At 41.0% G+C, this 15,509-nt stretch overlaps 1 protein-coding gene across 2 annotated transcripts in view; it reads right to left on the reverse strand.

Moving 5' to 3' along the window:
* Positions 1–5,609: 5,609 nt before the first annotated feature.
* Positions 5,610–15,509, reverse strand: part of IPCEF1 (interaction protein for cytohesin exchange factors 1) — a 75,944-nt gene continuing 66,044 nt past the window's right edge. For both annotated transcript variants that reach the window (XM_031028912.2, XM_031028914.2), the window contains exon 9: positions 5,610–11,146. In XM_031028912.2, coding sequence (XP_030884772.2) covers positions 10,940–11,146 — 207 coding nt within the window. In that variant the 3' untranslated portion in view covers positions 5,610–10,939. The remainder of the gene's footprint in view (positions 11,147–15,509) is intronic.

The following is a 15,509-nucleotide window of genomic DNA, read 5'->3' on the forward strand; positions in this document are numbered from 1 at the left end:
AAAGATTAATAAGAATGAAAAAAAAAAAACTGTCTTCACTTGTATAAACCACTGGAAAAGGCAGTGCATCTTTTGAAGAGGTAAATGAATTGCACTTGAGTTTGGGAGGGCTTGATGACCTATTAGTAAGCATTCATCAGCTGTTTCCATTTCCAGAAAAATTGAATAAATGTACTTTTTTCCTATTTTTCCAATAAAATACAACTAATATTGAAAAGAGAAAAACAGTAGAAAAAGTTAATAAAATTTAAAAGTATCTGTGAAAAGATCCATAAAATTGACAAATGTCTAGCAAGGCTAGCAAAGAAAAAAAGAGAGGATGTAAATTATCAACATCAGGAATAAAACAGGAGTTATCAGTACAGACCTTGCAGACATCAAAAGATAATGAAATATTATAAACAACTCAAAACAGATAAATTTGGCAACATAGGTGAAATGGACCAATTCCTTAAAAATCATAAACCATCACAACTTGTCCAATATGAAATAATTTGTATACCCTGTATTAAGGAAATAGAATTTGTTATTTAAAAATCCCCCAAAAAAGATATGTCCAAGCCCAGATAGTTTCACTAAAGAATTCTACCAAACTTTTAAGGAATAATTAACAACAATTCTACACAATCTCTTCCAGAAAATAGAAGAGACTATTTCCCAGTTTGCTTACTTATCATTACTATAAATATAAATGGATTAAATTGTCCAGTCTAAAGACAGAGTAGCTAGTGGGAAAAAATTGGATCCAAATTATGATATCTACAAGAGACTCACTTTGGCTCTAAGGATATAGCTTTAGCTACACAGTTGGAAGTGAAGGGATGAAAAAAGATATTCCACACAAATGGTAACCAAAAGAAAGCATGGGTGGCTATATTTATATCAGACAAAATAGATTTTAAGTTAAAAACTGTCAAAAGAGACAAACATCAGTATATAATGATAAAGGGTCAATCCATCAAGAGGGTATAAAAATTGTAAATATATGTACTGCCAAAATTGGTTTCTAACAAAAGGCCATAAACTGGGAGGCTTACAAACAACAGAAATTTCCCACAGCTCTGGATGCTCAAAGTTAGAGCTCAGGGATTGAGCATGGGTTCAGGTGAGAGCCCTCTTCCTGGCTACAGACTCCTAACTTCTTGTTTCATCATCACAGAGTGAAAAGAGAGTGAGCTATCCCTCTGGACTCTTCTTAGAAGAGCACTAATCTCACTCATGAGTGCTATCCATCTTCATGACTTAATTACCTCCCAAAGATGCCACCTCCTTGTATCACCACGTTGGGGATTAGATTTCAACATATCGTGAAGGGGCACTAACATTCAGTCCACAACAGTGATGTTATGTGGGACCCCACACATAGATTAGACATTCTGCGAGCCCTTGAATGGTAGTGTTGGCTGAGGAACTATAGAAAGGCAAATCCCTTTGTGGATACTCGTCAATCCTAGTTAGAGTGAAACACTGCCTTTTTCCAGGTGGAGGAGGTCAAATCTAATCAACTTGCCAACAAGTATCTGCTTGGTTTCCTCAAATCATGGTACCTTCTTGGGACTCAGCATTGGTTTTTGTTACTAGTGGGCTAGATGTTCAGCAGAAGTAGCTTTCAGCTTGATGACAAAATGCATGGTCTGGGGCCCATGGGTAGCCTCCATCTCTGTCACCATGGTTTCTCTGTTTGTGAGCTCATTACACAAGCCCTGGAGTGGTCAATGACAGAGGCTAGTAGACATCAGTTGGCTGACTCATGCTGTCCACTTGGTTGCTTAGTGCTTCTTCTGAAATGGATGCTTTTTGATGAGTATTAACATTTCATGCAAAGATCAGATCTTCACATATTATGCCCACTCTTATGGGTAGATTCTCAAGTCTCTCCCCTAGATGTCTTTGTCCTTGATGTTCCTTGGGCCACGGCTCTCTCCACACAAAGTGGATGACATGGGGTGCATTGCTGGAAGGTCAGACTCCTGAGAGGTTTTCCACTCACCAGTGGCTTTTAGAGTCGCCCATAGGTGAAGCTATGGAGCAGTAACAGTCATTTTTGGTTTGAATTCACAGATCAACCCAACCCAGTAGTGACCTAAGTGCAGGCATTTTCCTCCTCTATCTGACAGAGAACTCCCCCATGAGGTCAAATGTGTGAACTGAATGAGAGGTAATGATGCAATAGTGGGAAGTGGCTTAGGTGTCACTTGTTCATGGTATTTTCAATGCTCTCTGGAGCTGCTTAAGCCCAGTCTTGGATGTGCCACTTCCATTTCACAATGAATTACTTCTGCACCATTATTAATGGTGTCTATTAGTCTATTAGTACCTATACATCTATTAGTACCCATCTCTTAATGTTTACTTCTGGCTGCAGAGTTAGCTGATACTCCATGGTTAGACTCTACCATAGTCAGTATCTACCAGAGCTATGTCCAGGAGCTATTTTTTAAATAGTGACTCTTTCTCTGTTGTAAATGGCATGGGCTTGGTCCAATGACTCTCAGATTGGAGATTGTCAGATTCCACTTTATTTCTTTCTGTACTGTATATATCTCTATTACCATGGGATCTGCTGAGTCCTTAAAAACTGCAACAGGCCCACCAGGCACAATGCTTCTTTCTTACTGGTAGAAGTACAAGATACAGTAACTAGTTCTCTACTTTGAATAAGCTGTCCTAGCTTTTCCCAGACCATTGGACCCCTAAATCTTTCACATATTTGGCAGGCCCTTGAATCTTTGTAGGTTTATCTCTCACTCTCTGGTGTTCTTGTGTCTAATCACAGCCTCCAGTGCACTTGCCACTTCTTGTTCATCAAGTTCTCATTGTTTATTACATGATATTATCAATATAGTGGACTGATGTGATGTCTTGTTTAAATGGTTCATTGTCAGATAAAGGAGGAAAATGCCGCAACTTCTATTTTGTGACACATAGCAGCAGAATTAATATAGACTTGGGGCAAGACCATAAATGTGTATGGTCATCCATCACATATAAATGTGAAATGCCTCTGATCCTCCTTCATGATGAATATTGAAAAGAAAGCACTTACCTAGCCAAAGCCCATGTACTTGAGGTTGTAATCTGCTCTAGTAAAGACACCATGTCCAACATAGCAGCTACAATTGTGGTTATATTTTGGTTAAGTTTGCAAGACTCCACTATAATTTGTCATGATCATCTTGGTTTGTCAGGAGTCAAACTGGAAAATTGGTATGAGTTGGGACCACTACTCTTGTATTCTTAAAGTCTTTTAAGGTGGCACTAATCTCTGTCATTCCCCTTGGATGTGATATTGGTTTTTATTTACTATTTTTCCTAAAGGAGGTAGCTTCTTGGACTTTTATTTGGCCTCTCTTAGTACAATAGCTATTACTGGTCAAAGAACCAACATGGGAGTTCTTCCAGCCACTAAGTATTGCCATTCCAATTATATATTCAGAAACCAATGGGTATGGGCCATTTATACCTTGACTTGTATATGCCCCTACCCTACTCTAACATAGTGCCATAATATTTGGGGGTGGTTCCTGGGAATCAGCAACAAGTTATACCCTGTATCCAATTTCCCTTGAAAATATATGTAATGTCTATTGTTGACATCCCATATATCTTGTCTCTAGGAAACTATTTTCTGTTAATAATCTTCAAAGATCCTTACTGTCAGCACCAGTCCCAGGCTATCACTCTGAACTTGCTTCCCATTACAGTAATTCTGACTACCTTGCTGATAACTGCAAAGTGTTGCCATTTGACCTCAACTAGTCACTGGTCATGGGCACCCTGGTTGGGGATGGGGAACAGAACCTCCTGGCTTCTCTCATTTAGCTGAGGACAGTTTTCTGGAAATGAAGGATGCTGTTAGCTACAAAACCTCACAGTAACTGGGGAATGAAAGCTCTGGCCAGGTGAAGGGTTCTGGGAAGGCATCCACGGCGTCCGTAACAATAGCCTTGGGCACTAGGATAATAACTAGCTAACCATCCAGGCACCCTGTTTGCCTGGGAATTTTGTCCCTTCCCTACACATCCTGCTCTGGACAGAACTGCCAAGACACACTGCATATAGATTTCAGTGTTGGTAGAGTGTTTATGACTTCCTAAAAAATGTGGCTAGAAAAACTAACCAGCATCATGGAATTACCTACAAATACAAGTTTGTTTGTTTGTTTGTTTGTTTGTTTGTTTGTTTAAGAGAAAAGATAATGTTCAGATTTACAAAGGCCAGCATGTCTGAAAATTCTATGCTTATCAGTACTTTGGAACATCAACCCACACTCACAAGAGTCTCTTTATCCTGTGACCTGGCCACACCCTCGGTCAGTCTGACATGGCACAGGGCAGCTCACAAACCTAAGAATATGAATCCTAAATCATCCTTTGCTTTATGATACTTGATCCTTGAAAGTGACTTTGTAAGGCTTTGTCTTTAAATGCAGGATTATTAAAACCTGATCTGATTATTAAAATAATATACTTGTTACACCTGTGTACATGTGCTAAGACTTCGTTTTCTCAGAAAGATGGAATTACCTTTCTTATGGTGAACATATTTTGATGAAATCAAATTCAAGTCACAGAGTAAGACAAAGAACTTTCATGCTTGGGGTTAAAACTTGGAAATCCTAGAATTTCTCGGAGAAATTGATGGTTCGGGGGGACGACGTAATAAATAAAATCTTTAAAAAAAAAAAAAGATATTCGAAATGGAGGTTTGCACTAGGCAGAACAACATCCATCTCCTAATCACTGGAAACTGTGTACATGCCACAAAGGGCCATTAAGAGCAAGGGGGAATTAAGGTTGCAGGTTGAAGTCAGGTTGCTAATTAGCTGACATAAAAACAGAGAGTGTCCTGGATTAATCAAATGGGCCCAATGTAATGACCAGAGTCCTTGAAAGAAGGTGTGGCTGGAAAGAAGGGTACACAGAGATACAATATTGCCGATTGTGAAGACCAAGGAAGGGAGCCAAGAAGCAAAGAATATGGGTGACCTGGAGAGGGAAGGAAATGTATTCTCCCCTGGAGCCTCCAGAAGGAACATAATCCTGCCAACACCTTGATTTTAGCCCAAGAAAGACATTGTCAGACTTCCGACCTCCAGAACTATAAGAAAACACATTCTTCGAAGCTGCGAAATTTGTGGTAACTTGTTACAGCAGCAATAGAAAACTAATACAAGGTTATTTAGAAATCAGGAACACACTGTACGTATGCCTTTTGCTGATCCCTTTGGTCTAGAATAATGTTTCCTGCTTCTGTGTGGGAGCTGGATGGAGGGAAAAAAGAGGGGAGGGCTCAACATGTGAAGCGATAACTGAGAGAGAGTGAGGAAAAAAAAAAAAACCCTTATTTGTTTGTGTAGACAGCAATCAAGGATTTGTGAATCAAGTTCAAATGCAGGCTGGGGCTCCTGGGTGGCTCAGTCGTCAGGCGTCTACCTTGGGCTCAGGTCATGATCCCAGGGTCCTGGGATCGAGCCCCACATCGGGTTCCCAGCTCAGTGGGAAGCCTGCTTCTCCCTCTCCCACTCCCCCTGTTTGTGTTCCCTCTCTCCCTGTGTCTCTCTCTTAAAAAAAAAAAAAAAAAAAAAAATGCAGTCTAACTTCTTCCCATCAGTGGTCCAAAATAAAGCAATTTATTATGCTATTTCAATATTTTCTCTGTTTATTTTTCACACAGAAACAGCTTATGCATTTGAATGAACATATGTGCCACAGGTCTTAATTTTTATGATCTGCAAAATTTTTAAATTCTCTAAACAAAAGGTGGGTGTCTCGTAATGATAAGGGGTATGCAATGTGCAAGTCAAGTTTTGTGGACCAACAATTTTGAAAAGTATATCTTTTTCCTAACAAGCCTGTAAGCTGAGGACCACTGGAGAAGAGCACATCAGTTATTATTGAGATAGATGTCCCAACATAATTAAAGGCTGCATTTAAAAATAAAATCATCTAGTCAGTTATTCTTACGATGGCCACCAGAGGGCACCACAATCTTTGTAGAAGATAAAAGCCCAGCCATCAAACCCTTCCCAGCGAGTCTGTTCTTGGAAGAAGGAACACAGCAGGGCAGAAAACAAATACCAGTAGTATATTTCCATTTTTTTCATGTCATTTTACTAGATATATTTTCTCTTGTTTTCATTTGTATCTTACAAGTCAATCTAAAAAACATAAAGCAGAAGAAATGAGCCATGCCTCTTTTTCCAGTTCAAAGAGGATAGGTGACAGAGAGTGAAAGCACAATGAGATTGAAGAGATAATTTCCACATTGTCATCTTGCCCCAAACACCATGCAGTGCTAAAAGTCACATCCCCATCATGCAAGGACATGAAAGTCTATGGTGATTACAACTCCTGGTGTTTATTATGGGATGCTAAATGTCTCCACGGAGCATGCTTCCCCTTTGGACTCAACATAAAGAAATATCAATATAGAGCCATTGAGTCTCACGGGAAGAGATATGGAAGAACATTTGAAATGTAGAACTATTTTTCATGTTTTCTGTGGTCTGTGGTAGTATGGGGAAGAGGAAAAACGTGCAGAGGAAGCAAGGAAATCGCTTCCTGTCTCACAATGTAGAAAAACATGGAGCTGTTCGGCATCTTGCTCACAGAGAGAGGCGGCTTTCTGTGAAGGTTAAAATTATTCCTCTGCCTTCACTCATTTCATACGGGTTGTTAAAATCTAGTTTCAGGGACTTTCCTTTTTAATTACACATTACAAAACCCTAGCAGGGCAGTCACGTGACATTTCTAGGACTCGATTTCTCTTGTGAGGTAAGCACACAAAAAAATTAGAAGGAAATAAACTGGGAAATCTCAAATATCATATTTTATTAGACTGAAGAAGAGAGGTCTTCTAAAACTAACCAAAAGTTATTGGTTATTTTTATTATATTGGCTTGTTTGGGATAGGCATCCTCTGTACCTAAATTCCTCACTTAAATCTTCCATGTGGCTATATATCAAAATATTATCTTTCAAGGAGAGTATCTTAAAAGAGGTCTGTATCCATGAGTTTACATATGGCTGGAATTTGTCTAGTACCTCTCCTCAAAAGACTTAATGTGTATTTTCTTTTTATCTGTTTCAATTCTATGATATTGTTCATCATTTTAAGTCTATCTGAGGAAGCTACATAATTACAGGAGAAGAAATTGGGAGAGGAAGGGGGAGGGCCTAACTCCTAGTCCCTAGGCTGACATCTCCTGACATGCCTTTAAAAGAAAATAAATGAATTCCATTTCTTTAACTGACTCTTTCCTCCTAGGATTTCACAGCACCTAAAACAAGCAGTGAAATTTCAAGAAGGAAGGAAAGGAAGCAGAGTGACTAGGTCACACCGCAATCCAGTCAACCCAGGAACCAATGGCCGCAGGAGGGACAGTCACTCTTCAGCCCTGAGGAAAAGAGGCCCCCTCAGGTTTCCAGTGGCTGACTTCACAAAAAACCCCACAGGTGTGCCCGGTCCAGTGCAATGCACACACCCCGCACCTCACAGGGCTGGGGGCCAACAGTGACTGCGCAAGGTAAAGGGGAGAGAGAGAGAGGGGGGCAAGAGGAGCTTATTTCCTCCCCGGTGAAAAAGGAGGAATGAGAATCCACCATCATCCCTGCAAAAACCACTGGGGAGGGAACGGGGGAGCCTGAACACACAGATCTGCAAACTACAAAGTGCTACATAAATATAAGGCTTGGGTTTCACATTGAAATCTGACTGCAAACACAATCTCTCTTAGGCTTCCTGGAGTCTTTGCCATGGTATACGTTATGATTCTTCCCGGGTCTTTGATGCTACGCTAAGATTGTGCCAGAACTAAGAATTATTAAAAGCAGTATATGCCTATCAAGTGTGGGACCATTCATTTCGGCGTGTGCCGCAATGTGCCAGCCACGGAAGTATCCTATCAGGCACTAGTCTGGGTCTACAGGCTAACCAGAGAGAAGGGGTCCTCCCTGCAACCCCAAAGACGAGTCCCAGCCGGATCCTAATCCACAGCCAGTGCCAGAGGGTTGGACCTGATTATGCTCAGATCCTCTGCTTCCTGAGCAGCCGTGGTTCTGGGTCATTCCACAGCCCTCAGACCCTATGTCTACAGGAGTGGGTAAAAGAATTACCCTTAGACCCCATGAAACTACCCGAAATCCATTTCAGAGATGCCCCCATTCCCAGGAATAAACTGGAAGTAATCCAGTTTTCCCAATATCCTTTGCACCAGAAAAATGGCAGGGTTATTCCTAAATTGAGTAGAATGGATAGTGTCACCCACTCTGCCTATCATTTCCTACTGCCCCCCACCCCCACTTCCTCTCAGTGGCCACAGCTGAAGCTGGGACCTCACAGAGGCAGCCCCTACTTGCTAACACAAGGTAATGCAGAGGGAAAGTGTTTACGGAAGGGAAAACCCTGACAAGCAGGCAAGCTTGGTCTAGAAGAGGGGGTGCAAGACTGGGCAGTTAGGTCTGACTTTCATCTGGGGAGTAAGTGTTTTCACAGAGGCAGAGCTTCTAGACTGACAACTTTGAAAAGTAACTGAAAGGCTCGATTCAATAATCTCATGGACCCATTTTGCCTTTAAGTTTGAGCTCTCCTAAAGGAATTTACACTCAGTGGTCAGTTATGTGTGCCTTAATGAGAAGCCCAAGCAAAGCACTGACACGTGTTCCCAAGCCTGGCCAAAAGCTTCTGAGCACTTCAATTTAAAGACTGTTTTGAAGTTTCTAGGTTGATATCTCCAGCCAAGGGAAAGAAGGTGGAAGAGAACTGTGCCCAACGATTATCTCCTCCATTAGCAATTCTCCTTCCCTCAACATTTTCTTTACATCGTGACTCCTAAACAATGAACCTTCTAACAGCTACTAATTGTAGAAATAATCAATAACTCCCAAAGAAAAGAGATGAAAGCACTAGCCTCTCCAAACAGGAATTTCAGGGTCTCATCTGAGGTCCTACATGGTTACTTCTCTCCAGCGCCGCCCGAGCCAACAGTAAATTCACCGCAAGCCAGGACCGCCGCCGCCCCCCCCCACCCCAAGCTCCTATGTAACCTGGATCCTTCCCCCAGCACTAGGAGCAGGTGCTCCTAAAGATTGGCTAGGCATGCCTTCTTATTTTACATAAGCTTCTAGTACTCTGACTTGTTTCCTGTTGTTTTTCTTTCTTAACACTGAGGTTGTTTTTGTTTACAAAGTATTAACACTTCTGAGTAAAGCCTGGGGAAACCTTCAAGGACTCTTTCCATTTGGTCTGCAAATAAAATTCGGAGGGTTATTTCCATTTGAATGTCAAGCCATATGTTAACGCTCTGAAACACACCATATTGGGCTGACAATTAGCTAGGGGTAAGGGCAAAATGGGTTTTTGGTGGGTTGTGGTTATTCGTAGGATGAAAAATATTCATGGTGATTAGTAAGGGAAGATTTTCATATTATGTCTCTAATAAAATGAGTTCTCTTTAACAGCAGACCCCAAAATTTCTATTAGACCTTAGACAAAAGACTATAGTAGCTGTGTTTCATTTGGTTTAGGGTTTGTGGGCATAAATGGCAGGAAGCTTAAAAAGTTTATTTACTAGAAGAAATAACCTAAGGTGAAAGTCCTTTTCTGGTTAAGAGAGTGACAGAATTCTGAGCACTCTGGGTTGAGAAAGAGGCAGAGAAAGAGAGAGGGAGAAAGAAAAAGAGAAGCCAGAAAGTGAACAATTAATAATGCATGCCTCCACATTTATCCCACAAGATATCCTGAGCATTCCTCATACATTATAGTGCAACATAATAACTCCAGTGAATCAACAGTACTCCTATTTTCTCAAGCAAAAAAGTATATACTTGGAGAATATATATTGAGCAAAACATGTAATTACTTTACCATCTTTTAAAACACTAGTAATTTGACCTTCTATAAATATACTTAAATAACAAACATATTATAGATAGTTCTTCACATAGGACACAAAGTGACACAAACATACAAAAATAAAACAATCATATTTTAACTCTTTTGTTGTTTTTGTTGGGGTTTTTTGGAGTAAAGATATCAAACCCATTCAGACACCAGAATTATCTTGTCAATCTTGATCCCGGGGAGACAGGATGTAAGTTGACACTGGATATAGGCACCACTCCCAGGGACAAAGCAGCAAACATTCCTTGCTGGACTTACTTCTATCTCCTGCAGTGGTTTAGAAAAGCTAGGAGGGAGTAGAGGTCTCTACGAGTAATAAGATAGATTTCTTTAGCTGTTCTGTGGAAAGGAAACTTTAATCAGATCCCTCACCCTCCCCCCGCCCTGCCCCTGGGTCAAGTGTGGAAACATCAAGCTGTCCTTTGAGAGGGTGTTCAATAGAACATGCCTCCCCCTTGGGCTCTCCCACACACCAATCACCATGAAGTATTTCTCAGTTCATGGAAAAGGCACCACCATTCCAGACCAAAGGCAAGAGATTTGGGTTCCACAAAACCACATTTGTCCCATTCCAGTTTCTGTTGTAAAACATGTTCCTCCACTCCAAGAAATGATTTGAAGAATTCAACTACCCAACCCAGGGGAATATGTACATTCTTCTTTTGGAAAACGAACATTTCTATGAATAATTATCCCTGGTAAAATGTGATCTTTGTCCGTAGAACACCGTGGTTCTCTTGAGAGCAAGGAACATACACTTCTCACATCCCACTTAAAGCCTAGCATAACCGAGAGCTCCGAGTAGGAACACGATGTTTGTTCAACTGAACTCAATTCCTCGAGTCTCAATGAAAGCACTTCAACCAGAATGAGGAGTCCTGCTGCCATCAGAGTGGGTCCTCACCTCAGTTGCATCTTTGGAGAGAGAGGCAATGCTTAAGGAACTGGTTTCAGTTTTCCTTTGAAGGAAAGCTCTTGCAACCTCTTGAAGAGTCACTTGGGGTAAGAGATCAGGGGAGAGAATGCTGGCTTGTTCTCAAATAGAATTTTCAACACAGGCAGAGGAAGGTGGTTTCTCGAGTCCCTCGGGAGTGCCTTCATGGGCAGACGTGGGGGCCCGCTGCTGCTGATAGATATCCTGGATCAGCAGGGTGTTCATCACCTTCCACTCCCTGTATTTCCTGGCTGTCAGCTTCGGATCATCCAGCAACTGGTTAATCATGGCCAGGTCGTGTTCTTTACACTGCCCCAGTAGGAAAAAAAAAAAGGCGGGGGAAGGGGGTGAGATATAGTGAGTACCTTAATTTCAATAAACCCTCTTCGGCGCTTTTACGAATGCACATATACATTCATCATAAAATTAGCAAAGTGTTTTTACACACTAATATTCTAATCCCTAACCAAGCCTAAGAGATATGGCAGGACACCCATTTGCATATATTTGCCAAATAGAAGGTAAGTATCCTACACAAAGGCTGGTGGAAGAACTAGACATATAGCCAGGTTCTTCCATGTGGCTCTTCCCTGATCAATCCTTATTCCACACCTCAGTAATATTTCTATCTCAGGGTGAGCCTTATTACTTCTAAAACTTATAATTGTATCATCATTTCATTGACCACCCAAACTTCACTAAGTAAAATTGAGACATAGTACTCTCCCTAAGACATCAGATAATACAAAATATATTTTTATTTTATTAAATTGTCCTCTGTTTTAATAACTCACCCACATGTATTTAATTAACATATACTGAATAAATATATAGGCTATCTTTTTATTCAAAGACTACTAACCTTCCATCAAAACAGTATGTGTTCCAATGATGCTAAATGAGCAAACAGATCTATTCATATTATTTTACCCTGCATCCTCCGTAACCAATAACACACATTTCTGAAATGTCTGGCTCAGGTCAGGGGAATGTTCTGTAGTCAAGGAATGGGCTAAAAATGAGGTGTTAACAGCCTCCACATTCAAAAAAGGTCATTCAGTCCTGACAATTTTCTCTCAAATCTATTGTTTCTTCCATCCCTCTGACCGCAATCCTAACTTGGGGTATGAAGTGCAGTTCATCACACTTGATGTGTCCCTGCCTCCAATCCTCACTTTAAATCCGCCGTCCGCAAGGCAGTGCAGGGCATCACCTAAAATCCCGAGTCCTCATAATGGCTCCCCTTCATGTCCGAGGTTGTATGGATTTGAGCTCCACCTGCTGACCTCCACTTCCTTCTCACTTCCTGCTCAAACAGTGGTGGTGTGCATTTCCCCCTACATAACATCAGTTCACACACTGTGATACTATGCCACATGGAAGACCTTCCGTATCTTTTTCTGGTGAAATCTACCTCCCAGTGTTACTTTCACATGGAACACTTGCCAATCTTTCTTTACCGGATTTTACTATACCTCATAAATCTATGCTCATTTCAGGCATCATGTTCTCCAGAAAATCTCTGAACCCCTCAACTGGACCGAGAAGCTTTTTTTATGCTCTCGTGCTTTCCAATGCTTAGAACTTACCATGTTATACTTCAATGTTAATGGATCTGTCATGCCCACAATTCTAAAGCTTCTTAAGGAAGGTGACAGAAAACATTTTATTCATCCCTGTATTCCTTACACCTAACACAAGGCCGCGTGCCAGGGAGACATTCAATACATGTTTATTACTAAACCAATCTTTCAGTCTGTCCCCAGGCCAGCATGTGTGTAGCTAAAAATTCACAACCAGGCTCACTGGTTGCAGTTCAAATTCATGACCACTGCCAGTAAGTGGCTTTTGCTACCACCCAGTAGTCATATTTTCCCACCTCTCTTCTCTCCCAATCTCCCAAATTACTATTTCAAAATTTTTCATCTCTACTCAAACCTCCGTGCCCATCCTCCCTTAGAGCTGATGAGTTTGTGCTCTAATTTTTTTTTTTTTTTGAGGAAATGGAAACAATCAGAGAACACTTCTCCCAAGTCCTTATTGCCCACTACCTACATCAACACAGATATATCCCAGTCTTCCTTCCTGTTTTTTTTGGATGAAATCTCTGTGCTCCCAGCAAAGGACAATCTCTCCATTTGTGCATTATCACCCACTCTCTCATACTCAAGAAATTCACTCCCACAATACTCCCCTCTTTTCTGTGACTCATTAATGTCCCACCTCCATTTGATCATTATATGTGCTGTCACCTCTCCCATCTTCAAAGCCCTCTCTAAACCCCAAATCTCTGCTCCAGGGAATGCTCCACTTTTCTCCTTGTCTCCAATGTTCCTCCCCACCCCCCCACCATGCCCATTCTCTCACAGACCCACTCCCACCAAGATTCAACCAAAACCGCTCTTGTGAAGGCCATCGATGACCTCCATGTTGCTGAATCCAATAACTATTTGTCTTCACCTTATTTATCAACAGCATCTAAAACTGTTGACTACTCCTTCTTGAACACTTTCATCATGTCATTTCTGTGGCACATTTTCTTGATTTTTCTCATCCTAGAATGGTCACTTACTCTTAATCTCCATTGTTGATTCCTCATTCTGGCCCAATCGCTTAACATTGGAGATCTCCAGAACCCAGCCTTTAGCCTCTTCTCTCTTCTATGTATATCCATGTTCTTGCTAATTTCATGTAATCTCGTGTCTCCCAATCTCCCTATATACTACGGGTCACAAATTTATATTGCAAGCCTTATCTCTCCCCTGAACTTCATACTTGCTTGTCTAAACTTCCTCTTTAGCAGCTCCAGGCATCTCAATATAACATGCCCAAAACTAAGCTCCTATTGGGGGCACCTGGATGGCTCAGTCAGTTAAGCTATCGACTCTTGGTTTTGGCTCAGGTCATGATCTCAGGTCATGGGATCGAGCTCTGCATGGGGCTCCCTTCTCAGTGCAGGGTTTGTCTGCTCCAGATTCTCTCTCACTCTCCCTCCCCATCTGCCCCACGCCCCCACACGGGCACAGGCCCTGTCTCTTTCTCCCTCTCAGATAAAAAAAATCTTCAAAACTAAGTTCCTATTATTCTCTGCATGCCTCACCCACTACAAATTCTAATACACACTGAAACCTTTTCCTATCATGGCCTTTTGCAAAGCACCTAATGGCAACTCCACCTTTCCAGCAGCTCAGGCCAAACACTGGAGTGTCATACTTGACTCCTGCTCTCACTGCCAATGCACCAGCAAATCCCAAGTTCTACCTTCAAAATATGTCAAACTATGGCACGCTTCTGTTCAGAACCTTCCAAAGGCTTCCTATCTCACTGGGTAGAAGCTAAAGTATTAGCAATGGCAATAAGGCACCTTATGTTATAATCTCTCATTGCCCTCTGACCCACTGCTATTCTCCCCATGCCCCATTCTCCTGCAACACTCCAGCCACACAACCTCCTTGCTCTTCCTTAAGCCTACTAGGCATATTCCCACCCCAAGGCACTTGCAATTTTGTTCTTTCTGCCTTGGATCACCTCAAGACTCACTTCCCTTCCTTTCTCAGATTTTACTCAAATTCTACCTTTCAAAGAGCCTTTTCATGCCTCTCCTAGTTAAAAATCAATCCATCAGCATTCCTCATCCTCCTTCTATTCCCTATCAAATCTATCATCACTTAGCATACTATAAAATTTAGTTAGTTGGTTAGTTAGTTAGTTAATTTCTTCTTGTACCTAAATGTAAGCTTCTTAACGGCAGGCATTTTTGTCTGATACGCCCACTGCTATTATCCCCACGTGATATGCTAGACATTCACTAAATATTTGTTGGAAAAAAATGAATATATGATGGGGCGCCTGGGTGGCTCAGTCATTAAGCAACTGCCTTCAGCTCAGGTCATGATCTCAAGGTCCTGGGATGGAGCCCCGCATCGCATTCCCTGTTCAGCGAGAAGCCTGCTTCTCCCTCTCCCTCTGCCTGCTACTTCCCCTGCTTGTGCTCTCTCTCTCCGTGTCAAATAAATAAATAAAATCTTTTTTAAAATTGAATATATGAAATAAAATGTGAATGAACAATTATGATTGTTTTTAAATCTCTTTTATATCATGAATCCTATTTAAAGCCTGAAGAAATCCTTTCCGCAAACCAGAAAAACGTTCATATGTATGTGTGTGTTTTATATACATATTATTTATTAAATATGTCACATTTGTTTATACATAAATATACAGATAGATATTTATATCTATACATTTGTATATAGTTTTAGGGATTCTAGAATTGGTAGCATTTATTCTACCCAAATGAGGGATCTGGTCTTAGATGATCACAAACATTGGCACAAAGAAATGTACTATTTGTTCTTTACAATTAGCTCTAACTTATGTTTTACTTGAGGCATTTTATTACATTTTCTTTTTTCTTTTCTTTCTTTTTTTCTACTTATTTTACTTTTTTTTTTTACTACATACACATAGTAATCTGAGTGGTAAGATTTACAATTTTGAATCAAGAGAACAAGAATATGGTGATGGGGGCGCGGAGCAAGATGGCGGAGGAGTAGGAGACCTGGATTTCGTCTCCTCTCAGGAATTCAGCTGGATAGGGATCAAACCATTCTGAACACCTACAAACTCAACAGGAGATTGAAGAAAAGAAGAGCAACAACTCTCTCATCAG

The sequence above is a fragment of the Leptonychotes weddellii genome, chromosome 8 (genome assembly GCF_054177405.1).
Source record: "Leptonychotes weddellii isolate Sample4059 chromosome 8, ASM5417740v2, whole genome shotgun sequence".
Classification (NCBI taxonomy): domain Eukaryota; kingdom Metazoa; phylum Chordata; class Mammalia; order Carnivora; family Phocidae; genus Leptonychotes; species Leptonychotes weddellii.